Raw genomic sequence first — 24,453 nt, 5'->3', positions numbered from 1 at the left:
AGGCGAGGGTAAGGACACCACAGCTCAGCCAAATGAGGCCTGCGCCCTGGTTCCGGTGTGGGTGGAGGGGATGGCCCTGATTTCGAAACTCTCCTTCCTCTCCTGACACTGGCCGCAAAGTGCAGCCTCTGCAAAAGGGATGCACGCGGTGGGTGAAACAGCCACTCACGGTGAACAACTTTCCACCAGGTCTAGAGCTAGCCAGGCCTCCTCCCCTGCTCCCCATACTCCCATTCCCGACCCGGTGCCCTAGGGGGCCGCCCCCAGCCCCACCGCTCAACCCTCCTACCTCACACCACATGGCAGGGTCCAGCCCGTGGTGTGCATTTAAGGGCACCTCCCGCCTTGCCCGCACACGCAGGCATGGTCGGCACCCCGCGGGGCCTGGGGTAGGAAGAGCGGGGCATGGGAGGGGAGCTGCCAGGAAAACGCAGGTAACCCCGGAGCAGCAGGGCCCCGGGCTGCTGCGCACGCACGCGCACAAACCGCGCACGTCCTGGGAACTTCCGCACCGCCCCTCGCCGAGCGGCCGGGTACCCGGTCCCTCCTTCCCCTTCCGGACCTGCAAACAGGGGTCTGCGCCAGACCTAGGGCGCCCCCTGCAGGGGCCTGGCGGAGCTGCTCCCAGGCCCCGCCCTCCGGAACGCCCTCTGCAGACCCTTCCCGGCTGAGACCCAGGCGGAGACCCGGGTCCTTACGCGCTAAGTTGCCGGGGTCCTGGGCAGCGCCCCTCGCCCGCCCACCGCGCGCGCGGACCCCCTGCGGTTTCCATGGCGACAAAGCCCGGGGGCGCGCCCCGACGCCCCGCCCCGCCCCGGCGCAGCCCCGCCCGCCGGGCCCGCCCTCCCCGCCGCCTGCACCGCCGCGGCCGCCACTGCCGCGGGGGCGCAGGGGCTGAGGTGGGCGCAGCGCCGGCGCGACTTGGACTGGAAGCGAGGGGGCTGCGCCAGGCCCGAAGCCGAGGCGGGGCCGGGCCGCCCCCTCTGCTCCCGCCGGCCTGCGGGCCCGAGATGCGGCGCTGAGGCCCAGCATGGCTGGCCCGGGCCCCACCTTCCCGCTGCACCGGCTGGTCTGGGCGAACCGGCACCGCGAACTGGAGGCCGCGCTGCACAGCCGCCAGGTGAGGCCCGCCGGGCATCCGGGCCGCCCTCCTGGTCCACCACCCAAAGCTGTGGTCTCCATCCTGGAGGCCGCCTGCCAGGCTCCTCCTCCCCGGCCAGAAGCCCAGGTCACCTGCCCCTCGCGCTTGGGCTTCTGGCCTCTGCTCCCAGGGCTGGGCCTTGCCCTGCTGGTCTCCCCACCTCACCGTGCATCCAGCCTCCGATTTCACACCGCACCGCCCCTGAGCCAGCTCCATTCCTGGTCCCCAGGTCGGTTCAAACTCTTGACATGGGCAGCTGCACCTCCACCTGCCCAGCGCCCCACCCCCACCGGGCCCCCAGCCCTATCCCTGGTAGAGGGCAGGAGAGGTGGGTGGCTCTTGCCTTGCCAGGACACTCAGGCCACCCTCTGCTGTATCCACCGCCTGTCTGCGATCCTTATTTCCCGCAGTGACTCCCAACCCTATTCTTCCCAGTGGCCTTCTTGCTCGGCCTGTCCTTACTTGCCCTGTGCTGAGTGTCCCATCTCCCCCAGCATGACATTGAACAGGAAGACCCCCGGGGGCGCACTCCCCTGGAGCTGGCGGTGTCCCTGGGGAACCTGGAGTCTGTGAGAGTCCTCCTCCGACACAATGCCAACGTGGGCAAAGAGAGCTGCCAGGGCTGGGCAGGTACTGCAGAGGGCAAAGGGGCTCCTCTGAGGCTGGCAGGGGAGGTTGGTGTGTGGGAGTGGGCACCTGGGCCGGGGGCCACCTAGAGAGTCCCCTCAGCACCCTGGTGCCCCCAGTCCTACAGGAAGCAGTCAGCACTGGGGACCCCGAGATGGTGCAGCTCGTGCTCCAGTATCGGGACTATCAGAGGGCCACACAGAGGCTGGCTGGCATTCCCGAGTTGCTCCACAAACTCCGCCAGGTACAGCAGGGCAGAGAGCTATGGCCGGTAGCGGGGGTGGTGTCATGGAGGGGTAACCCTGGTCACCCATGCCAGGCCTGGCCCTGGAAGGGCACCCAGTCGGTGCCGCATGCTTTCTCAATGCTGTCAGTGAGGTGCCTCTCTTTTGACCCTGGCCCAGGGTCCCCTTGGAAAGAGGCCTCCAGGCGCACGAGGATGAGAGCGAGCCCTTTGGGAGGAAGGCCTTTGCCAGCATAGAGGGTCCTCTAGTGTCAGAAATCTCAACAGGGCCTCGTGGTTAATTTCCTGGAAGGAAGATTTCACCCCACTTAGTGAATGTGGCCTGGACCCCTGTGCATCCTTCTCAAAGCACACGGTTGGGGGGGCCCATTGGGAGAGCACACCACCTCCTGGTCCCCACCCCAGGGGCGGGCCCAGAGAGGGTCATCGTGCCCCCTTTTCAGATGAGCACTCGGGGGTCCAGGGGGTAGACGCTCCCCCAGGGCCCCCGGCCTGCAGGTGCTTGTAGCCTGATTACTTGCCAACCTTTTTAGGCCCCACTTGGCCCAGCCTTTCCTGGGTGGGGTTTGGCTGGGGTGGGGCACCACAGCAGCACCTCAGGCAAGACTTGCTGAAGGGCTGGGGTCCTGTGGACAAGGAGCATCCCAGGCCCACTGGCCCCCGGCTCCAGGCAGGGCCCTGACCGGTGCTCTGGTCCATCTCAGGCCCCCGATTTCTACGTGGAGATGAAGTGGGAATTCACCAGCTGGGGTGAGTGGGGACCTCTTGGCTCCCAGGGTCCTAGAAGGGGGGGAGGGGACTTTGGGAAAGAGCCCAGGTGTCACCTCCCTGCCCCCCTGCAGTGCCCCTCGTGTCCAAGATGTGCCCGAGTGACGTGTACCGCGTGTGGAAGCGGGGTGAGAGCCTGCGGGTGGACACCAGCCTCCTGGGCTTCGAGCACATGACCTGGCAGCGCGGCCGAAGGAGCTTCATCTTCAAGGGCCAGGGTGAGCTCACGGCGGGCACCCAGCCGGCCAAGGCCCCGGCTTCTCCCACGGCTCATGAGGGCAGTGCTGTCCTATCTGTGTCTCCAGAGGGGGAGCTGGAGGTGGGGGTGGCGGGGACCGAGGGGCCGAAGCCACACCCCCTCCGCAGTGGGGGACCGAGGGCCCTGTGGTAGCCCCGAGGCCGCTGTCTGGGCCCAGCACTGACCTGTCCTCCCCACCCCACCCCCCACCGTATGCCCCACCGGCTGGCAGAGGTGGGAGCCTTGGTGATGGAAGTTGACCATGACCGACAAGTGGTGCACACGGAGACGCTGGGGCTGGCACTGCACGAGCCGGAAGCGCTGCTGGCTGCCATGCGGCCCAGCGAGGAGCACGTGGCCAGTCGCCTCACCTCTCCCATCGTCTCCACCCACCTGGACACTCGCAATGTGGCCTTCGAGAGGTCAGTTGGGGCCTGGACCCACCGGGGGCCATGCTCTTGAGGCTCTGGCGGGGGCCGGGGGTCACTGTAGGCCCAGCGTCACTCCCAGACTCCCTGCCCCCGCACGCCTGTCTACACTGGCGGCCGTCTGCGGGGGAGGAGGCTAGGTCAGGGTGTCCCCGGTTTCTCTGACTTCTGAGTTCACATCTTTTCCCATAAACACAAAGATTCGGGCTGTGGTTCTTTGCACCAGTGTTGGCTTCTCGGTGGTGCGGCTGAGTCGGGGCCAGAGTCCTCTGCGGGCAGCCTGGGAGCCTGTCCTTCCTGCCAGGGTGTTACTTCTCTAACAGCATATGCCCTAGTTCCAATAACAGCCTTTAGAAATAATTAATAACAAACACTTTCTTGGAGTTCTGTGGCGTAGCAGGTTAAGGATCCGGTGTTGTCACTGCAATGTCTGGGGTCACTGCTGTGGCGCAGGTTCGATCCCTGGCCCAGGAACGTCCACATGCCATGGGCGTGGCCCAAACAACACAAAACTAAAAACAGCTTCCTTGAGATGTAACTTCATATACCACACAGTTCATCTGTTTAACGGGTGCAGCTCGGGGGTGGGGGGGTTAGTATATTCACAGCTATGTAACCAGCTCCACTCGCCAATTTTAGAACATTTTCATCAGCTCAAAAAGAAGCCCTTTAGCAGTCAGCTCCCATCCCCTCATCCCCTCCCCTAGTGAATCTACTTTCTGTCTCTGTAGGTTTCTCTGTGCTGGAATTTCACATGAATAGACTCATGCAATATGTGGTCTTTTGTGACTTGGCCTTTTAGCTTAGCGTCATGTTTGCAAGGTTCATCCAAGTTGTAGCATGTAACTGCTTCATTCCTTTTTATGGCCAAATCCATTGTATGAGTATCCCGCATTTCGTTTATTCATTCCGTGGACAGACAAGGATTGTTTCCCGCTTTTTAACTGTTACGAATAATGACGCTCGAACTGTGAGCGTACAGGTTTTTGTGTAGACGTGTTTTCCTTTCTCTTGGGTGTTTACCTAGGAGTGGAAGTGCCAGGTCACGTGGTAACGTGTGCTAATTAAACACAGATATTTAGTTGTCTTAAGAACTGCCTGGAGTTCCCGTCTTGGCTCCCTGATATCGAACCCGACGGATATCCATGAAGACGAGGGTTCGATCCCCGGCCTCGCTCAGTGGGCTGAGGATTGGGAGTTGCCGTGAGCTGTGGTGTAGGTCACAGATGCGGCTCGGATCCCGCATTGCTGTGGGTGTGGCCGGCAGCTGTAGCTCCCATTCGACCCCTAGCCTGGAAACTTCCATAAGCCACAGGTTCGGCCCTAAAGAGACAAAAACAAAACATTCTCAGACTATTTGCTCCCCAGCACATACTGCTCACGTATTTGTTTCTTTCGGGGTTGTACCCACCCTCGTGGGTGTGAAGTGGAATTCACTGCGGTTTTGATTTACGTTTCCTCCGGGACCAGTGATGTGAAGCATCTTTTCACGTGCGTCTTAGCCATTTGTGTATCTTCTTGGGCGTGGTGTCTCTTCAGATCCTTTGCCCACTTTAGAAGCTGGGTTATTGTTTCATTACTGAGGTACGGTTGTTCTTTATATATTCCAGATATAAATCCCTCATCAGTTATTTGATTTGCAAATATTTGCTCTCCCATCCTATGGGTTGTCTTTTCACTTTGGGGATGATATCCTTTGAAGTGCAAAAATGTTTACTTTTCGTAAAGTCCAGCTTATCTATTTTTCCTTTTGTTGCTTGAGCTTTTTTTTTTTTGTCTTTTTTAGGGCCACACTCATAGCATATGGAAGTTTCCAGGCTAGAGGTCCAATAGGAACTGTAGCTGCCGGCCTGCACCACGGCCACAGCAACGCCGGGTCCTTAAGCCACTGAGTGAGGCCAGGGACCAAATCCGCATCCTGCTGGGTACTAGTCAGGTTTGTTACTGCTGAGCCATGAGAGGAACTCCTGCCTGTGCTTTTAGTGTGATATCTAACAATTCTTTGCCAAATCCAGTTCATAAAGGAGTTCCCTGCTACACAGTGGGTTAAGGGTCCGGCATCGTCACTGCAGCGGCTCAGGTCTATGCCGTGGTGCAGGTTCGATCCCTGGCCCAGGAACTTCCACATGCTTTGGGCGTGGCCACAAACAAAAACAAAGCAGAGTCATGAAGATTTTCCCCAATATTTTATTCTGAAAATTTTGTAGTTTTAGCTCTTACATTTAGCTCTTTGATCCATTTTGAGTTAGCATTTGCATATGTTGGGAGGTAAGGTTCGCCTTCATTCTTTTTCTTGTGACTCTCCACTTGTCCAGCCCCATTTGTTTTTTTGTTTGTTTGTTTGTTTGTTTGTTTTTTGTCTTTTTGCCTTTTCTAGGGCTGCTCCCACGGCATATGGAGGTTCCCAGGCTAGGGGTCTAATCGGAGCTGTAGCCACTGGCCTACGCCAGAGCCACAGCAGCAAGGGATCTGAGCTGTGTCTGCAACCTACACCACAGCTGACGGCAACGCCGATCCTTGACCCACTGAGCAAGGCTAGGGATCAAACCTGCAACCTCATGGTTCCTAGTCGGATTTGTTAACCACTGAGCCATGACGGGAAGTCCCCCATTTGTTAAAAAGACTCTTATTTCCCATTTATGGTCTTGGCACCCTTGTGGAAAATCAGTTGACCATAGAGCTATGGGTTTATTTCTAGACTCTCAATTCTATTCTATTGATCTATAGGACTGCCTTTGTGTCAGTACCACCTTATCTTTTTTTTTTTCAGTAAGTATTTTTTATTTTTAATTTGTTTTATTGAAGTATAGTTGATTTACAACAATGTGTTAATTTCTACTGTACAGCGAAGTGATTCAGTTATACATTCTTTTTCATATTCTTCTCTTTTTTTCTGTTGTGGCTGCCCCATGGCATATGGAGTTCCCCAGCCAGAGATCAGATCCAAGCCACAGGCGTGACCTAAGCAACACCGGATCCTTAACCCACGGTGCCAGGCCAGGGATCGAACCTGCGTCCCAGCGCTCCCAAGATGCCGCCGATCCCATTGCGCCACAGCAGGAAGGCCGTCACGTTCTTCTTTAAAGATTTTTTAAAATTAAAGTGTAGTCGACGTACAGGGTTGTGCCAGTTTCCGCCGCACAGCAAAGCGACTCAGTCATATACGCGTGTTCCTTTTTTTGATATTATTTTCCATGATGGCCTGTTCCAGGAGAGTGGGTTTGGTTCCCTGGATATCACAGGGTCTTACTTACATGTTGCTTTATCGTAAGTTTTTAAAATCGGAGAGTGTAAGTCTTCTGACTTTGTTCTTCTTTCTCAGGATTGTTTTTGCTATTGCGTCCCTGCAATTTGCTATGAATTCCAGATTCAGCTTGTCAATTTCTACAAAGAATTCAGATGGGATTCTCATAGTGTCTGTGCCGAATCTGTCAGACAGTTTGGAGAGTATTGCCATTTAATTGGACATTAAAAATTAATGTTAAATCTTCTGCCATGAACATGGGATATTTTTCCATTTGTTTAGATCTTTAATTTTTGTCAGTGGTGTTTTGTAGTTTTCAGAGTACACTTTTTTTTTTTTTTTGCTTTTTAGGGCCACACCTGCGGCATGTGGAAGTTCCCAGGCTAGGGGTCGAATCAGAGCTGCAGCTGCCGGCCGACACCACAGCCACAGCTATGCGGGATCCGAGCCACGTTTGCGACCTACACCACAGCTCATGGCAACGCCAGAATCTTAACCCACTGAATGAGGCCAGGGATCAAACCTGAATCCTCAGGGATGCTAGTCAGGTTCAGTTCTGCTGAGCCTTCACGGGAACTCCTAGAGCAGGCATTTTTATCTGGTTTCTGACCTTAGGGGGAAGGCATTCCGTCTTTCTTCATTAAGTATGACGTTCGGTGTGGATGCCCTTTGTCAGATTGAGTAAGTTCCCTTCTATTTCTAGCTTGTTGAGTGTTTTTATCATGAAAGGGTTTGGATTTTGTCAAATACTTGCTCTGTGTCTACTAATATGATTATGTGACTTTTATTTTTATTCTATTGATATGTGTTGCTATCCATTAATTTTTCGGATATTGAACCAATTGCGTATCCTGAGGGTAAATTTCACCCTGTTGTAGTGTGTAATTCTTTTCATGTGTTGCTAGATGTGGCTGGCTTTTGTGTCCGTATCCGTGGGAGATACTGGTTTATAGTTTTCTTGTGATGCCTTTGTCTGGTTTTACTATCTGGGCAGCGCCTCATAGCGTTGGGTTGGGTGGTATCACCTCCTTGTCTCTTTTTTACAAGAGTTGGTGAAGGATTTGTACTAATTCTTTAAAAGTACGGTGGGATTCTTTGCTGAAGCTCTCTAGGCCTGGGCTTTTCTCTGTGGCTAGTTTTTTATTGATTTGGTTTCGTTTTTACTACTTCACTTTCTACTTGTTACAAGTCTGTTGGATTATCTATTTCTTCTTCTTTTTTTTTTTTTTTGGTCTTTTTGCCATTTCTAGGGCCGCTCCTGCAGCATAAGGAGGTTCCCAGGCTAGGGGTCAAATCGGAGCTGTAGCCGCCAGCCTACACCACAGCCACAGCAACTGGGGATCCGAGCCGCATCTGTGACCCACACCACCCCTCACGGCAACACCGGATCCTTAACCCACTGAGCAGGGCCAGGGATCGAACCCGCAACCTCATGGTTCCTAGTTGGATTCGTTAACCACTGCGCCACGACGGGAACTCCTATCTATTTCTTCTTGAGTGAGTTTTGGTGGTTTATGCCTCTCTCTAGGATTTGTTCATGCCATATAAATTATGTAATTTCTCGGTGTACAATTTCTCATCATATTCCTTTGTTTATAATCCTTTTTATTTCTGTAGTGTCAGCAGTAGTGCCTCCTCTTTCATCTCACCTCCTTCTTTCCTTCTTGCGTTTCTTCCTTTCTTTCCCTCCCGCTCCCTCCCTCCTTTCGTCCTCTTTCTTTCTTTCTTCCTTTCTTTCTTTCTTTCTTTCTTTCTTTCTTTCTTTTCTTTCTTTCTTTCTTTCTTTCGTTCTTTCTTTCGTTCTTTCTTTCGTTCTTTCTTTCTTTCTTTCGTTCTTTCGTTCTTTCTTTCGTTCTTTCTTTCTTTCGTTCTTTCTTTCTTTCTTTCTTTCTTTCTTTCTTTCTTTCTTTCGTTCTTTCTTTCTTTCGTTCTTTCGTTCTTTCTTTCGTTCTTTCTTTCTTTCGTTCTTTCTTTCGTTCTTTCTTTCGTTCTTTCTTTCTTTCTTTCTTTCTTTCTTTCTTTCTTTCTTTCTTTCTTTCTTTCTTTCTTTCTTTCTTTCTTTCTTTCGTTCTGCCTGTGCCATGCTTGCAGCATTTGGAAGCTCCTGGGCCAGGGATCAAACCTGCACTACAGCAGCAGCCCAAGCCGCTGCAGTGACAACCCAGAGCCTTAACCTGCTGTGCCACAAGGGAACGCCTCCTCTTTCGTTTCTGATTTGTGTAATTTGAGTTCTCTCTCTTTTCTTGGCCAGTAGCTAAGGGTTTGCCAATTCCATTGATCTTTTCAAAGAACCGGCTTTTGGTTGAATTGATTTTCTCTATTGTTCTCCTAATTCTCCACTTCATTAACTTTCACTCTAATAGTTATTGTTTCCTTTCTTCTGCTTGCTGTAGGTTTAGTTTGCTCTTTTCCCAGTAATATGGACACTTAGGTTATTGACTTAAGATCTTTCTTCTCTCTTAATATAGCTTTTTACAGCTATAAATTTCCCTCTAAGCACTGCTTTAGCTGTGTCCCATCAGTTTCCCTTGTATCTCCGTTTCCGTTCATCTCGAAGTATTTTCCACTCTTGCTTTCGATGTGTTCTTTGATCCGTTGGTTGCTTTGGAGAGCGTGGTTTACTTTGCACGTATGTGTGGATTTCCCAAATCTTTTTTCTGTTACGGGTTCTGGTTTCATCCCATTGTATGATTTCTGTCCTTTCAGTGTCATTGAGGTTTCTTTTATGGCTGAGCACGTGGTCTGCCCTGAAGAATGTTCCACGTGCGCTTGAGCAGAAGGTGTATCCCGGTGGTGCTGGGTGGGGTGTTCTCAGGATGCCGTCGAGCCTACTTCATAGGGTCGTTCAGGTCTCCTGTTTCCTTGCTCATCGTCTATCTGCTCTTTCTATCCATTATTGCAAGTGGGGTACTGAAGTCTCCATCTGTTGTCGTTGAATCAGACGTACTTTTATTTTTAAAATTTTGTGGGGTTTTTTTTGTTTTTTTTGTTTTGTCTTTTTTGCTATTGCTTGGGCCGCTGCTGCTGCTGCGGCATATGGAGGTTCTCAGGCTAGGGGTCTAATCGGAGCTGTAGCCACCAGCCTACGCCAGAGCCACAGCAACGCGGGATCCGAGCCACGTCTGCAACCTACACCACAGCTCACAGAAATGCCGGATCCTTAACCCACTGAGCAAGGGCAGGGTCCGAACCCGCAACCGCATGGTTCCTAGTCGGATTCTTTAACCACTGCGCCACGACGGGAACTCCTGTTTTTAAAAATTTTTATGGAAAGCGTCAACCACATCTGAAAGAGGAGAGACTGGGATAATGCACTCATCAGCCAATGTTAACACTTATCAACAGTCTGCCACGCTTGTCGAATCTGTCCTCCTCCCGTCTTTCGTCTTTCTCCCCCGACCATGTTAAAGCACATCCCAGAGGTCATAGAATTTCACCAGTAAATGCTTCTGCATATGACGAACAGATAAGAATTTTTTTTTTTAGGGCTGCACCCGTGGCATGTGGACGTTCCCAGGCTAGGGTTGAATTGGAGCCACAGCGGCTGGCCTACGCCACGGCCGCAGCAACGTGGGATCCAAGCCACGTCTGCAACCTACACCACTGCTCATGGCACCGCTGGATCCCTGACGCACTGAGCAAGGCCAGGGATCAAACCCACATCCTCATGGATACTAGCCAGATTCATTTCCACCGCACCACACGGGAACTCCCAGATAAGGATGTTTTTAAGCCCAGCCCCAACACCGTGACCTTGCCTAGCCCAATCGAGCAGTGATTCCCAGCACTTCCTAGTCCTCGGGCCTCTGTTCAGGTGTCACCAGCTGTCCAGGCCTCCTCTTCAAGGCCCCTGTGTGTGTCACAGTGGGAAGGCTAATCGCAGGGGGTCTTTGGAAGGGAAGACTTTGGCCAAAGTTGGGGGTGCGGGTCTTCATGAGCTCCTGTTTGGTCTGTTGCAGGAACAAATGTGGTATCTGGGGCTGGCGGTCTGAGAAGATGGAAACCGTTAGCGGCTACGAGGCCAAGGCAGGAGAGGCTAGTGGTGGGGGCCGGGGTAGGAGACGAGGCCCAGGAACCCTGCTTCTTCTCCACATTCACCCCACGTGGAGGGAGAGACAGAGCAGCCCATGGGCTCCAGAAGCCCTGTGTGACCAGGGGAACTCAGCGGGGCCCGAGCGCCCAGCCCCCGCCGAGCATGTAGGGATCTCCCGCAGCCCGGGCCCCCCGCCCAGCTTCCCGAGATGCAGCGAGGGGGATTGGCCCCTCATTAGTGACTCCTCGGGGTTCAGACCCCGCCACCTCCACTGCGGGGAGCGAGAGCTCATCCGTCCCTGGGGACAAGAGGACGTGGGTCCTCTGCTGGTGAGGCTGAGGGTGGGGAGCAGGCTCTGAGCCCCCAGCTCCCCGTGTCCCCCCCGCTCCCCAGGTGTACAGTGCCACCAATGTGGAGCTGGTGACACGCACACGCACGGAGCACCTCTCAGATCAGGACAAGTCGAGGAGCAAAGGTAAAGCCAGGTGCGCCTGCCCGCCGCCCGGTCACACCCCGTGGTGGGGTCGCCCTGGTCTGGGGTCAGGGCCGGAGGACCTGGGACAAGCCGGGGGGCTTCCTCATTCCTTCTGCTCCGCCTGCCACCACCCAGGAGGCTCCCAGGGTGGAGGGCGGGTGTGGGCAGCCGTGGGCAGCGGCCCCGAGTCCCCTCATGGGCTCCCACCCCTTCTCCTTAGGGGGGAAGACGCCATTCCAGTCCTTCCTTGGGATGGCCCAGCAGCACTCCTCCCACAATGGGGTGAGCAGGGCTGGGGGGCGGGGGCTGGGGGCCGGCTGGCCAGGGGCCACGGGGCGGGGCCAGGCAGGCGCCCCCGGAGCGCTGAGCCCGGTCCCGGGGCCCCCCCAGGCTCCCGTGCAGCAGGCAGCCAGCCCCACAAACCCCACAGCCATTTCCCCCGATGAATACTTTGACCCCAACTTCAGCCTGGAGTCGAGGAACATCGGCCGCCCCATTGAGATGTCCAGCAAAGTACAGAGGTGAGGTCTGGGGGCTTCTCCCAGGGACGGGGACCCTGCCTGCTGCCCCCGAGCCCTTGCAGACGCCTGTCACCCACGGGGCCCCCTGGAGGGGGAGGCCCACTCCCGCAGCCAGCTGCCGTCTAGACCTCGGTCCCTGGGGGCAGGGGCCAGGTCTGGCTTAGCCGTGGTCCTCAGAGCCCAGCTCAAGGCTCGGAGGGCCTGGGGCTCCTGGCTTTGTGGCCCAAGGACGCATCTTCCCCCCAGAGGGTCTGGTCTCCTCAGTAAAATGAGAACAGTTGCCTTTGGCTGCCTGTTCGCAAGGGTGCTGCGCGGCTCTGAGGAGCCGTGACAAGTAGCCCGGTGGGCCCAGCGCCGTCCTGGGAACCTCACGTGGACTCCCTGGGGCAGGGGGCGGGGAGGGGTGGCGCTGAGAGGGCAGCCCAGCAGTCCTGAACCCGGGCTCTGCTGGACCCACCATATGGCGAGGAGGTGCCAGCCCGGCCGGCTGTGGGCCGAGGAGCAGGCTTAGGCCGGCCAAGTTAAGCCGAGAGCTTGGCCCTGCCCTCCTCATCCAGAAGAGCTGAGCTGGACGAACCACCCGAGGCCCCGCCTGAGCCCAGGGTCTGGAGGCAGCTCCTGGGGGAGGGAGGCAGGGGCAGCTGAGGCCAGCAGAGGGCACCCCGGGCCGGGCGGCGAGCACAGGACAGGCACGGGCCCCGAGTGGGTGGGCCTGAGCAGAGCGGCCGCCAGAGGTTCCTTGACCCACGTCCTGCGGTCGGCTGGGCAGGTTCAAGGCGACACTGTGGCTGAGTGAGGAGCACCCGCTCTCCCTGGGTGACCAGGTGACGCCCATCATCGACCTGATGGCCATCAGCAACGCTCACTTTGCCAAGCTGCGCGACTTCATCACCCTGCGCCTGCCCCCCGGCTTCCCGGTCAAGATTGGTGAGCGGGTGGGCCTGGGCGGCCCGAGGGCCCCAGGCGGCCCGGGCTGCGGGGCTGGCTCAGGCTGGTCGTCTCCTCCCAGAGATCCCCCTCTTCCACGTGCTCAACGCCCGCATCACCTTCGGCAACCTGTGTGGCTGTGACGAGCCCCTAAGCTCGGTGTGGGCGCCGGCGCCCGGCTCTGCCGTCGCAGCTTCAGGTACCGCTGCGGGCGGGCGCCGGGCTGTGCAGCTCGCCGGTCCCCGTGTGCCGGGGGCTAAGCACGACCCCCCTGCCGCACCCAGGGAGCCCCTTCCCCTGTGAGGTGGACCCCGCCGTGTTTGAGGTGCCCGAGGGGTACAGCGTGCTGGGCACGGAGCGCAGCGAGCCTCTTCGTGACGAGGACGACGATCTGCTACAGTTTGCCATCCAGCAGAGCCTGCTGGAGGCGGGCACGGAGGCGGAGCAGGTGGGGTGCGGGCCGGGCCCAGGCCCTGGGCAAGGGCAGGGGTGGCAGAGGTGACAGCTCTGGGCTCTGGCTGCTGCAGGTGACTGTCTGGGAAGCCCTGTCCAACACCCGGCCTGGCACCCACCTTCCCCAGGGCACGGCTTTTGAGGAGCAGCTTCAGCTGGAGCGGTGAGGCCCTAGGACCAACCAGGTCCACGTCTCAGCCCTGCCCCGCCTCAAGGACCCTGCCAGCCGGGGGGTTCTTGGCTGGTCGGGGTAGGTGGCAGGCGGGTGCTAGTCCCAGGACTCCAGGCCCCCTTCAAGGCCACCCTCCATCGTCGCTACCCACCAGCGAAGGTGGCCTGAGGGACGGAAAGACAGGGTCTTCCTGTCCCGGCGCCGTCCTTATCCTCAGCCTCCGTAGCCTTGTCCCCGCCCTTGGCGCCCCCAGCCTTAGTGCTCACCGACCTGCTCTCCCCTCTCGTGCCTGGAAGGGCCCTCCAGGAAAGCCTGAGGATGTCCACCGAGACTGGGGGTCCGGGATCCCCTCACAGGACACCCCCGGCCCTGGCCCCCCCAAGCTTTGAGGAGCAGCTCCGCCTGGCCCTGGAGCTGTCTTCGCGGGAGCAGGAGGAGCAGGAGCGGCGGGGGCAGCAGGAGGAGGAAGACTTACAGCGCATCCTGCAGCTCTCGCTCACGGAGCACTGAGTCCCCGGCCCCGGGGGAGGGCTCCCCACCCACTTTTATAACTTATTTATTTATAAACACTCTGCTGCTGAGCTTGGGGCCTGGAGCCCCGGGGGTGGGCCGGCATTGGAGACAGAGATGGAAATAAAGACACCCTCAGCAGCAGGCTTGCTCCACTCAGTGGGGGGAAGGGGGGGCACCAAGGGGAGACAGTGGGGGCAAGGGCCTTAGACCTGGGTTTGAATCCTGGCCGAGACCCCCTTAGCGTCTCTGAGCTTCAGTTTCCTCAGCTATAACTGAGACCACCGACCACCTCCAGGGCTGCAGAGAGGGTACACTGAAATTGAGCCAACAGGTGTCAAGTGCCCTTACGGAGTAGGAGCTCCGAGACCAAGTCCCCTGAGCTCTGTCGCATCTATTGGAGACCCAGGTTCCCCGCCTAGCCACACAGTCTGGCCTTCCCGGAACCCACCCATGCGCGTGTCGGGGGCAGCTTCACCAGCCCGAACGAACCAGCGCGGAGGGGCACGTCAGCCTGGGTTCCTGCCCTAACTCCGGCAGGTTCTGTTGCAATGACTTGCAGTTAAGTCACTTCCCTCTGTCGCAGCTGTGAACCTGCTCATCGGGGCCTGCTCACCTCCACCCTGAGGACCTGCTGTGGGCCTCCTGGCGTAGTTCTGAGCCTGATATCCCCTGGAGCTTCATGTGTCCCTTAGCGATTCCCCAGAGTGGAAGCGCCAGGGCCAGCTGACAAGGAGAAACAACTGTGGGGTGCCCCTCCCTTGAGACCACTGTGTCTGGTCCCCTCCGAGACCCGGGTCCCCAGGCCTGCCTCGCTAGGTCCCGTGTCTGTTGGGCAATAGAACCCGGGCCCAGCTCCGGCAACCTAACCTGCCGGAGCAGGGAGGACAGGGGCAGGGGCGCCTCTTGGCCCAGAGCAGAGCTCAAGTGACCCAAGTGGGCGGAGCAGGGAGGACCGGGGCAGGGGTGCCTCCTGGGAGGAGGGACCGACCCGAGTGACCAGGGCAGCGTGAGCGGCCCCTTTGCTAGCCGGCTCCGCACCTGCGCCCCGCCCTCGACGTGTTTTGGGGGCGGGGCGAGGCGGGCCGAACCGGTCGAGCTGCGAAAGGAGGGGCGGTGGCCACTCGGGGCGGGCTCCGCCGGCAGGCCTCGGCGGGTGTCTGGCCCTTTAAGGGCCGCCCCCGAGGAGGTGCCAGGCCCTGGTGGCTCCGGACTTTCCTTCCTGGTCCTGTGGGGCAGGGACTGTCCGTGGGGCTGAGGGAGGGCGCGGCGCCCGGTGCCGGCCCAGGTGTCCCCGGCCTGGCCTCATGGCCCTGGTCACAGTAAGCCGCTCGCCTCCGGCCAGCGGCCACTCCACGCCTGTGGGGCCCACGGTGAGTCTGACTTTGCTGTGGTGCTGCCCACGCAGTCGGCTGCCAGTGGGCCTGGGGGAGTGCGTGCTGCCCATGGGCAGACCCTCCTCAAGCTTGGGCGTGGGTGGAGGGGGCCTTCAAGTCTCAGGCTGGACGGGTTTGGGGGGATCTTGAGGCTCCCAGGATCTCAGACCACAGCAGGGTTCGGAGCCCTGAGCGCCAGCCCAGGCTGCGGAGGCCCTACCCCCTTCCCAGGCCCAGATCTGGGCCAAACCTCCAGCAGCCACCCCCCCATCTTAACTCTGGCTGCCAACCTGGATCAGGGCCCGGGCTCCCCCAGTGCCTCCATGTGGAGAGTGGACTGGCGTGGGAAAGGGATCTGACACCTTTTCTGGGACTGGGGGCTGGCGATTCTTACACCCCCAGCCTAGCAATCCTTGAGTGGGGGGAGGAGGGGAGGGGGGGAGAGTCCTTCCTTCCCCGCATTTGACTGGCCCCGGGGGCTGCTTTCTCAGCAGGACCAGGCCTCCCAGCGCAGAAGCCGGCTCCAACGAAGGTGAGCAGCTGCCCCCAAGACAGGCGCCTCCATCCAGTGGCCACTTTTGGCCACTGCCATCCTGGGAGATTTGCAGCCAAAGCCAGCCACTTAATATGTGGGGCAGTAAGGCCAGCGGGCACGGCTGGTGGGCACGGATGGCTGCCTTTCCTTTCCTCTTCCCCGTGGTCAGTTCCGGCTCCTTCACCCACTGTCCCAGACCTGGCTCTGGCTGGTGGTCACGAGCCAAAGAACAGGATGGGAGAGCAGGGCCTGAGGCCCTCCGGGTCCCCGCCAAGTTCACAGTATCTCCTGAGTTAGGCAGGTGGGAAGGCAAAGGGAGCAACCTCTGTCCCTCCTTAGCCAAGAGGAAATGGGCTGGAGGCTTAAGAGCCTCTGAGGCGGTGGTTCCTGAAGTGCTGTGGCAGCATTCCTAGGAACCGGCTAGAAATGCACATTCTCGGGCCTCGGCTTGCGAGCCCCTGACTCTCTGGGGGTGGAGTCCAACACCTGTTCGAAGGAGCCCTCCCGGCAACCCTGACGGGCTCTGACGGTTTCCCCGTCCCCCCGCCAGGCAGAGCTTTGCAGTACTCCGTGGGGCTGTCCTGGGACTACAGGACGGAGGAGATGGTGAGGACGCAGCCCAGGCCAGCCCTGAGCCAGTGGAGGAACCCCCGAGTGACGAGCAGCCCCGCGGGGACCAGACAGATGACGGCCGTGGGCCCCCGAGTCCCGGGAAGCAGGAGCAGAGTCAGCACCTGCATCTCATGGTGGAGCTGCTGAGGCCGCAGGACGACATCCGCCTGGTGAGGGGCCCGCCAGAGCCCCTGGCCTCTGAAAGGGGAGGGAGCTCCCTCTGAAAGGGGAGGGAGCTGGAGGAGAGGGTGGAATGGAGCCAGTGTGTGAGTCTATTTGGGGAGCAGTGGTGTGAGGGCAGGGGGCGCCCAAACCCCAGTGACTCTGCAGTTTCAACTAGAGTTGAGGTTTTTTTGGTTTTTTTTAATGGCCACGCCCACAGCATATGGAAGTTTCTGAGCCAGGGATGGAACCTGCATGGCCACAGAGACAATGCCAGATCTTTAGCCTGCTATGCCACAGCGGGAACTCCCTCAAGGTGTTTTAACAGGGCAAGATTGTGTCTCTGGCGGGCTGGGAAGGATGGGGAGGTGTGTCCCGTGTGAGCCTGTAGACGCCAGATTAGGTCCAAGAGCTGGGAATGGCCCAGAGGTGGTTTCTGAACAACCAGCACAGGACCTTCTTGACTGTGTGACGGGGCTGGTGCTGGAGGGGCCCGGGGGCGGCTGGGACACAGTTCCCAGCTGCCTGTGGAACATCTCGCTGTCGGCAGCAGAATGGGAAAAACCGATGCTAATCTTTCGTCGAGCAGAATTTATTCTGCAGAAACACCATCCTCTGTTGTGAGATTGTGTCCCGAATATTTTCTTTGGTGAGAAACTTTTTTGGAATCATAATGGCAAGTGGAAAGGTGTGTTTTAAACCTCCTTCCCAGCCAGAAGCAAAAAAAATGGACACTCTGTCATGCCCGTTCTGGTTTTTTCTGCACACGTCCTCTTTGAGAAAAATCTTTTTAAACCTTTTATTGGACCATGAAATCCTGAAGTTAGGAACCGCTAGATGGTAACACTGATCTGGCATCTGGGAAGAGAGGGATGGGTATAGAGGGAGCAGGTGGCAGGTCTGTTCCAGGCCTGGATGGGTGTCAAGTGGCGGGAGGGGGAGCAGCGTCCGCTGGGCCACTGTGACCCCCGGGGCGTGTCCCTTCCCGTCTTCTCCAGGCAGCCCAGCTGGAGGCCGCCCGGCCTCCCCGGCTCCGCTACCTCCTGGTAGTTTCCACAAGAGAACGTCTGAGCCAGGATGAGACCATCCTTCTGGGGGTGGACTTTCCTGACAGCAGGTGGGAGCAGGGAGAGGAAGGGAGGCGGGCAAGGGGGCGCGGGCCGGAGGACAACGGCTTTCCTCTGCCCCTGCCAGCTCCCCCAGCTGCACCCTAGGCCTGGTCCTGCCGCTCTGGAGTGACACCCAGGTGTACCTGGATGGAGATGGGTAAGAGGTGGCAGCTGGAGGGACTGGAAAGGAGACAGCGGGGTGGGGGGGGCGAGGGGGCAGTAACCAAGTGCTGTGCATGTCGGGGTGGGCGGGGGCAGGGGACCCACTGCAGAACTCCGGGCTGGGCCTGCCGGCGGCGCTACCCAAGAGTCACTGTGTGATCCTGGGCAAGTCACCTAAGTTCTCTGGGCCTCAGTTGCCCCGTGTCTGGCAAAAGGGGCTTATTTTGAAGCTCAAATGATGTGCACATGTTCTGAGGCCCACACTTAGGAGGCGCCTAGTGAGCAGGCCTCCCCGGGACCCTGTCCCAGAGCCGGGAGCTGGGCTCCACCCCCTCCTGGTCTCGCGCAGGGGCTTCAGCGTGACATCTGGTGGGCAGAGTCGAATCTTCAAGCCAATCTCCATCCAGACCATGTGGTAAGGGCTGGGGCTCCACACGGCCGCAGGCTCTGGGTAGGGGAGGCAGGAGGACAGAGTCACAGCCTCTCCTCTGTCCCAGGGCCACGCTCCAGGTGTTGCACCAGGCCTGTGAGGCGGCTCTAGGTAGTGGTCTTGTGCCAGGGGGCAGTGCCCTCACCTGGGCCAGCCACTACCAGGACAGACTGAGCTCTGACCAGGGCTGCCTCAACGAGTGGATGGCCATGGCCGACCTGGAGTCTCTGCGGCCTCCAAGCCTGGAGGCCGGCCGGTCAGTACAAGGAGGGGAGGAGACGGGGGTGCATGGAGTGGGGAAGCCACCCTGACGGATGGGCTCCGTTCCCAGGCCCTCAGAACAGGAGCAGATGGAGCAGGCGATCCGGGCTGAGCTGTGGGAGGTGCTGGAGTCCAGTGACCTGGAGAGCATCACTTCCAAAGAGGTGGGCAGGGCGCCGGGGACCCGGGAGGGAGCTGGGCCCTTCCCCTCCTAGGGGCCTTCCAGCTTTAGCCTCCTTCCTGGCCTCAGCTCCTCTGCCTGGAGGCGACAGACTGTTGTCCCCAGGCCCCACAGGGCAGGGTGGGCACCGGGAACCTCGCAGGGCAGCCCAGCCTCGCCCCACCTGCCATCCGCAGATCCGCCAGGCCCTGGAGCTGCGCCTGGGACGCCCTCTCCAGCAGTACCGCGACTTCATCGACAACCAGATGCTGCTGCTCATGGCCCAGCAAGACCGGGCCACCCGCATCTTCCCCCACCTCTACCTGGTGAGCTGCGGGGCCGAGGGGTGGGAGAGGCGGGCTGCTGCAGCGGGAGGCCAGTGATGCCATCTCTCTGTTCAAGGGCTCCGAGTGGAACGCGGCGAACCTGGAGGAGCTGCAGAGGAACAGGTGGGTTCCGAGCCCCCCCAGGACCGGCCACCCTCTGTCTGCCCTCTTTGCTTGGCCTCCCCCAACGGGAAGCCTGGCCAGAAGCTCTCAGACCCTCCTCAGCAGCAGCCAGCTCTGCGTCCGGCTCTGGCAGGTTCAGGAAGAGCAGCTACCTTGCTGGTTGGCTGGCGGCTCCCTAGGTCCCCTTTCCCTCCCCGCTGCGGCCCCCGCCAGGTTGTAAAGCAGAAAAGCCCCCCTGCCAGACCAGGTCTCAGGGAGAAGGAAGGGCCCCTCTCCCAGGGGGCCCCTGGCTGCCTGCTCGTCGCAGTTCCTGTCATTTGTCCGCCGTGGGCCTCTTTGCCGCACGCAGATCCACCCCATTCAGCTGAGCTCAGAAGCCCTTCTCTGGGAGGCCTGAGAGTGACGGAAGGGCTCCTGTTGGGGGCGGCCGGCGGCTCCCTGGAAGCGGGCGGGGGACCAGGCCAGCGGGGCGAACCGATTTGCCCAAGGGTCCCAGTCGTCCCCTCCTCCCGCTGTAACTGCGCCGCTCGCTCCCACCCGACCCTCAGAACCAAGAGAACTAAGCAGCCACCCCCAGGGGGTGCGGGCCCCGTCAGCCCGGCCTCGTACCCCGTGCTGCAGGGTGAGCCACATCCTGAACATGGCCCGGGAGATCGACAACTTCTACCCCGAGCGCTTCACCTACCACAACGTGCGCCTCTGGGATGAAGAGTCGGCCCAGCTGCTGCCCCACTGGAAGGAGACGCACCGCTTCGTGGAGGCCGCGAGGTCGGCCGCTGCCCGCCCTCCCCCCACGGCCCCCTCCCGCCCCCTGCACAGCGGGGGGCCGGGGAGGGGGCCGCTGACCCTGTCCCGCCGCCTCCACAGGGCGCAGGGCACCCGGGTGCTGGTGCACTGCAAGATGGGCGTCAGCCGCTCGGCCGCCACGGTGGTGGCTTATGCCATGAAGCAGTACGGCTGGAGCCTGGAGCAGGCTCTGCGCCACGTGCAGGAGCTCCGGCCCATCGCCCGCCCCAACCCCGGCTTCCTGCGCCAGCTGCAGACCTACCAGGGCATCCTGACCGCCAGGCAGGGCGCGGGAACCAGGGGAAGGGCGGTGGGGGTGGGGGCTGGGGGTGGCGGCCGGGGGTCCCTCGAAGCTGACTCAGGGTCACCTCCTCACAGCCGGCAGAGCCATGTCTGGGAGCAGAAAGCGGGCGGGGCCTCCCCGGAGGAGCCGCTGGCCCCCGAGATCTCGACACCCCTCCCGCCTCTTCCGCCAGAACCAGAGGGCAGTGGGGAGGTGAAGGTTGTGGGGCCGGAAGAGAGCCAGGCAGCCCCAAAGGAAGAGCCGGGGCCGCGGCCCCGAATCAACCTCCGTGGGGTTATGAGGTCCATCAGCCTCCTGGAGCCCCCCTCGGAGCTGGAAGGCACCTCAGGGGCCGGTGACCTCCCAGAGGTGAGGCTGGGGTAAGGAAGGAGCCCAGGGTGGGGGCTATGGGGGCGGATGGAGGCAGCGCAGGCCTGGGGCTCCACTTGGGCCTGAGCAGGGGGGACCCCTCCCTGGGCAGCTTCGTCCCCTCAGAGTAGCCGAGGAGACCCAGTGAGCAGTCCTGGGCCAGGGCCACCTGGTGGGCTCCGTGGCAGTTGGTGGCTGCAGGCAGCTCTCGGCCTCATGCAAGGACTTGCTTCCTGAGGGGCAGAGCTGCCCAGCTTGGACCGAGCATCCTCCCCAGGCCGGGAGCTGCACAACCAACTGGTCACCCTAGATGGATGCGGATAAGGTGCTCTCTGCCCCCTCCCAAATCCGAGGGGCCGCCCATCCAAGACTGGGTGCAGAGGGGTCAGAGCGCTCACACAGCCCAAGTTCCGGCAGGGGAGCTGGGCACTGTTTCTGGGCTAAGTGCTGCAGGGCACAAGTCTAAGACCAGAAGCTGGCCTCAGCCTTGGGAAGCCAGGCTCCCGTGTGACCAAGACGACTGACCTGGAGGCAGGAGAGCTCATCTCTCAGTGGGTGGGAACACTTGGGAGAGGCTTCCTGGAGGAGGTGGCACGGGGGGCGGAAGAATGGGTTGGATAGATGGTTGATGGGGTGTAGTTGTTCCTAAAAGCAGGGTGTCCTCACTGGGCACCCAGCTCAGGGCCCTGCCCCTGGAAGCTGTTTCACCTGTGGCTCACAGGCCTGACCGCACAAGGCAGTGGGGGCAGGAGGCAGAGGAGAGGGCCTTGAGGCCTTGGCAGGTGCAGGGGAGCTAGGGAGGGCCTCTAGGGGCCAGACAGCCGAGGGCTGGGGAGCAGGGGCTGTGGGGCTGGAGTGCTGTCTGCCCTCCTGGGGAAATCTGCCCTGTGAGTAGCTCAGTTTTTCAGTGGTCACTCAACAAACGTTCTGCACCTGTGCTCTTCTAGGCTGTGCTCCATGCCCTGCCCTGGAAAGGCTTCCCCCTGACTCTTCTTTACACTCTCACCCTTCCAGGTTTTCTCTTCAAAAGAGTCTTCGGATGAAGACTCTCCACAGCCCTTCTCTCAGCTCTCAGGCGCCCCCGGAGGCAGACGGGTCCGCAAGGGGTCCTGGCCGGCCCTGCAGTCCCGCCAGTCCGTGGTCGCCCTCAACAGCGCTGCCCTCGTGGCCAGCCGGACCCAGGCCTTCCAGGAGCAGGGCGAGGCTGGCTGTGCCTCCGTGCGCAGGCACCAGAAGGTGGTGAGGCAGGCGAGTGTGGACGGCAGCGAGGAGGAGGAGGAGGAGGAGGAGGAGGGCGAGGCCCTCGCACACGCCCCCTAGACACAGACAGAGGTGCCCAAACACAGCTCCTGGGACGGGCACCCCTCCACGCCGTCAGCCTGTCCACACTCCTCTTAGCTCCTCCCAGGACGCCCCACGCTCCCGTCTCTGCAGCATCGGCACCTACAGCCTTAAGTCTCAGACTCATGTCCCCTGTCCAAGGGCTCACATTTTCTCTACTTTTGGGGATGTGGCAGAGACTGAAGGTGCCTTTGGGGGCAACGACCAGCTTCCTGCCCACTGCGGCCTGAAGCACTTCCTCGCAGCCACGGAACACAGCACAGGGTTCCCTAGTGTGGACAGGCTCGGGCTCCCTCCCTCCCCCAGTCCTCTGCCTCATCCCCCCATTTCATTCCTGGGGCCTCGAAGGCCAGAGAACCAGAGGCCCCCAAAGGCCAAGAGTAACCTCAGTCCTCAGTCCCCAGGCCCCTCTGATGGGGCTGGCAGGTCGGCCCCCCCACGTGCCCTCTAAGCAGCCTGAGTCTTCGACTGCTGCCCCCAGCACCCCCGCCGGCACTGCACTGGGCCACAGGGCACTACGCCAAAGAGAGTCTTCTTTTTGTGCTTCATGGCCTCTGGCCAGTTTTTCAGTCTTAATAGTATCTGGCTTTGTACTTAGAAATAAAAAACATGTTCATCTTATTGTCAATTTTATGATAAAGCCTGTCAGTCTGGCCTTTCTCTGCGACACAAGGAGGCTGGCCTCTCCTTACCCCTGCCAGTCTCCTCCTAGCTCCCAGGTAGCTCGTGACAGGCCCTCGCGGGGAGTGGTGTGTCGGGGGTGGGGTGGGAGGAAGAATGGGGAAGAGAAGCGAGAAGCGGGGAGCCAGGGCCATCTCGTGTGACTCCCAGGGCAGGGCCTGGGTAAATGCTAGTCCCCCACCCCCACCCCCCCAGGGCAGGTCGGCAGGGGAACAAGTCTATACTGGGCAGCAGGTGCTTGGCTCTGTTGGGGCAGCGGAAGGGAGTTACCCATGAGGCAGTGGAAGCTGCCTGTGCCTCTCTACACAGGACCAAGCCTGTCCCAGAAGCCAAAGCTCCTTTGAACCACTGAGGCTAGTTCTTGAACACACTTTGGCTCCCAGAAATCTTCTTCCTGCTACAATGACAATGTGAGAGAGCCTGATTTTCCAAGCCAGCCCATCACTGCCAGGGAAGACGGACCCTGGGCGGGCCCTCCTCTCTGCCTGGGGACGGGTACTGCTCGATCCTGTCCGCGTATCCACACCCCTTCTGCTCAGTTACAATGGTCAAGAAGCATAAGAGGGCCTGTCTTTGTCCCTCCTCTCCCCTCTTCCCAAGATCATGTTCTCGGCCCTGTAACACTCTAGCTTGGTTGAGGGGAGGGAGCAACGCCTTCCCTCAAAGCAGGCCTCAGAGCGGGGGCAGGCACCAAATGTTCTTGTTGATTGCAACCGCGTGCCCAGTTCTGGAATGAATCTCTCACCCAGAGCCTGGTGGGGCCCCAGCACTGCTCTGACCTTAGAGGATGGAGGAGCAGGAGACTTGGGTTCTAGTCCCAGCTTTATCACAAGTTACTTCACCTTAAATCTCAGTCTCTGTAAAACAGAAGGGTTAGACCAGGAGATCTGTAGGCGCCCCCCTCCCACTTTGGTATTTTAACAACACAGGTCATCTACACATTGACAGAATTCAGCCTCAACACGCTCTGGAAGAGGAATCGTTTGTACCTGTCAGGGGTAGCGGGCCCTGGGTCACCAGGGGGGATACAGAGAAGCTAAATCTGACTTTTGATCCACTTAGCTGGTCCATGCTGCAGCCAGCCATGAGTCCCACCCAGACTGTCCTCTCAGCAGTCCGAGGCCAGGACTGGGGGAAGGTGGGAGGGACAATGGCAGGAGGGAAGCCAAGGCCGGGGCTCCCCCTCTTGCAGTCTGTGCAGATGGGAAGGCAGGAAACGTGACCTCAGAGCTGTGGGGCCCACTAGAATCTATGGAGGACTCTGAGACCTAAGAATTCAGCGCACGGTGGAACAAAAGCTGGAGGAAAAATTATTTGCTTCAAAAATGCAGACAGGAGGAGTTCTTGTTGTGGCGCAGCGGAAACAAATCCAGCTAGTAAACATGAGGTTGTGGGTTCGATCCCTGGCCTTGCTCAGTGGGTTAAGGATCCTGTGTTGCTGTGGCTGTGGTGTAGGCCGGTGGCTTTAGCTCCAATTTGACCCCTAGCCTGGGAACCTCCATATGTCGAGGATGCGGCCCTAAAAACAAACAAACGAAAAAATGCAGCAGGATCTCCTGCTGCAGCTCAGTGGGTTAAGAACCTGGCACAGTAACCATGAGGGTGTGAGTTCAACTCCTGGTCTTGCTCAGTGGGTTAAGAACCTGGCACAGTAACCATGAGGGTGTGAGTTCAACTCCTGGTCTTGCTCAGTGGGTTAAGAACCTGGCACAGTAACCATGAGGGTGTGAGTTCAACTCCTGGTCTTGCTCAGTGGGTTAAGAACCTGGCACAGTAACCATGAGGGTGTGAGTTCAACTCCTGGTCTTGCTCAGTGGGTTAAGGATCCAGCATTGCCGGAAGCTGTGGCGTAGGTTGCAGATACGGCTCGGATCTGGCTGGCATTGCCACCATGGCTGTGGTGCAGGCCGGCAGCTGCAGCTCCAAATCAACCCCTAGCCTGGGACTCTCCATATG

At 59.2% G+C, this 24,453-nt stretch overlaps 2 protein-coding genes across 34 annotated transcripts; both read left to right on the top strand.

Annotated features, from left to right (window-relative positions):
* The first annotated feature begins 831 nt into the window (after nt 1-831).
* ANKRD13D (ankyrin repeat domain 13D) lies at nt 832-13,925 on the top strand. Of its 24 annotated transcripts, none has more exons than XR_014836787.1 (16): nt 882-1,120; nt 1,636-1,771; nt 1,888-2,012; nt 2,717-2,762; nt 2,855-2,998; nt 3,251-3,440; nt 7,306-7,371; nt 10,650-10,716; nt 11,117-11,198; nt 11,419-11,480; nt 11,666-11,719; nt 12,489-12,646; nt 12,729-12,845; nt 12,931-13,094; nt 13,174-13,262; nt 13,568-13,925. XR_014836787.1 is itself a non-coding variant. In XM_013994042.3 (16 exons), the coding sequence occupies exons 1-16, from the start codon at nt 1,031-1,033 to the stop codon at nt 13,779-13,781; spliced, it is 1,881 nt and encodes a 626-aa protein (XP_013849496.3). In that variant the 5' UTR covers nt 882-1,030; the 3' UTR covers nt 13,782-13,925. The 24 variants fall into 24 exon arrangements, 11 of the variants coding, with proteins under 11 accessions (XP_013849498.3, XP_013849496.3, XP_013849495.3 ...); XR_014836783.1 differs by having other exon boundaries at nt 11,117-11,208; XR_014836785.1 differs by having other exon boundaries at nt 11,117-11,208; nt 11,589-11,719.
* Nucleotides 13,926-14,036: 111 nt separating this feature from the next.
* SSH3 (slingshot protein phosphatase 3) lies at nt 14,037-22,456 on the top strand. 10 transcript variants are annotated; one of them, XM_085010612.1, is made up of 14 exons: nt 14,037-14,342; nt 15,652-15,689; nt 16,243-16,474; nt 17,465-17,583; nt 17,661-17,732; nt 18,087-18,152; nt 18,235-18,423; nt 18,499-18,592; nt 18,786-18,914; nt 18,991-19,037; nt 19,659-19,805; nt 19,905-20,105; nt 20,202-20,475; nt 21,490-22,456. In XM_085010612.1, exons 3-14 carry the CDS (start codon nt 16,436-16,438, stop codon nt 21,793-21,795), a joined length of 1,683 nt encoding a protein of 560 aa, XP_084866738.1. In that variant the 5' UTR covers nt 14,037-14,342; nt 15,652-15,689; nt 16,243-16,435; the 3' UTR covers nt 21,796-22,456. The 10 variants fall into 10 exon arrangements, 8 of the variants coding, with proteins under 8 accessions (XP_084866738.1, XP_003122521.1, XP_005660695.1 ...); XR_014836780.1 differs by lacking the exon at nt 14,037-14,342 and adding an exon at nt 14,992-15,154 and having other exon boundaries at nt 19,586-19,805; XR_014836779.1 differs by lacking the exon at nt 14,037-14,342 and adding an exon at nt 14,992-15,154 and having other exon boundaries at nt 15,649-15,689; nt 19,586-19,805.
* Nucleotides 22,457-24,453: the final 1,997 nt, after the last annotated feature.

The sequence above is a fragment of the Sus scrofa genome, chromosome 2, assembly GCF_054392235.1.
Source record: "Sus scrofa isolate SSC_HxYL_T2T_F1_AM1 chromosome 2, Sscrofa_HxYL_maternal_Yorkshire_Landrace_v2.0, whole genome shotgun sequence".
Taxonomy (NCBI): domain Eukaryota; kingdom Metazoa; phylum Chordata; class Mammalia; order Artiodactyla; family Suidae; genus Sus; species Sus scrofa.
Note: the sequence above shows the minus strand (reverse complement) of the source record. Positions and strands in the feature narration are given on the sequence as shown.

What these genes read in the sequence shown, in the direction of transcription:
- ANKRD13D (XM_013994041.3), top strand. Translation starts at nt 1,031, where the DNA reads ATGGCTGGCCCGGGCCCCACCTTCCCGCTGCACCGGCTGGTCTGGGCG. An exon ending in AGCACTCCTCCCACAATGGG is followed by an intron (nt 11,481 to 11,588) that starts GTGAGCAGGGCT and finishes GGGCCCCCCCAG; the next exon opens with GCTCCCGTGCAGCAGGCAGC. An exon ending in CGGGCACGGAGGCGGAGCAG is followed by an intron (nt 13,095 to 13,173) that starts GTGGGGTGCGGG and finishes TGGCTGCTGCAG; the next exon opens with GTGACTGTCTGGGAAGCCCT.
- SSH3 (XM_005660638.4), top strand. Translation starts at nt 15,089, where the DNA reads ATGGCCCTGGTCACAGTAAGCCGCTCGCCTCCGGCCAGCGGCCACTCC. An exon ending in GTGTACCTGGATGGAGATGG is followed by an intron (nt 17,733 to 18,086) that starts GTAAGAGGTGGC and finishes GGTCTCGCGCAG; the next exon opens with GGGCTTCAGCGTGACATCTG. An exon ending in AGAGCATCACTTCCAAAGAG is followed by an intron (nt 18,593 to 18,785) that starts GTGGGCAGGGCG and finishes TGCCATCCGCAG; the next exon opens with ATCCGCCAGGCCCTGGAGCT.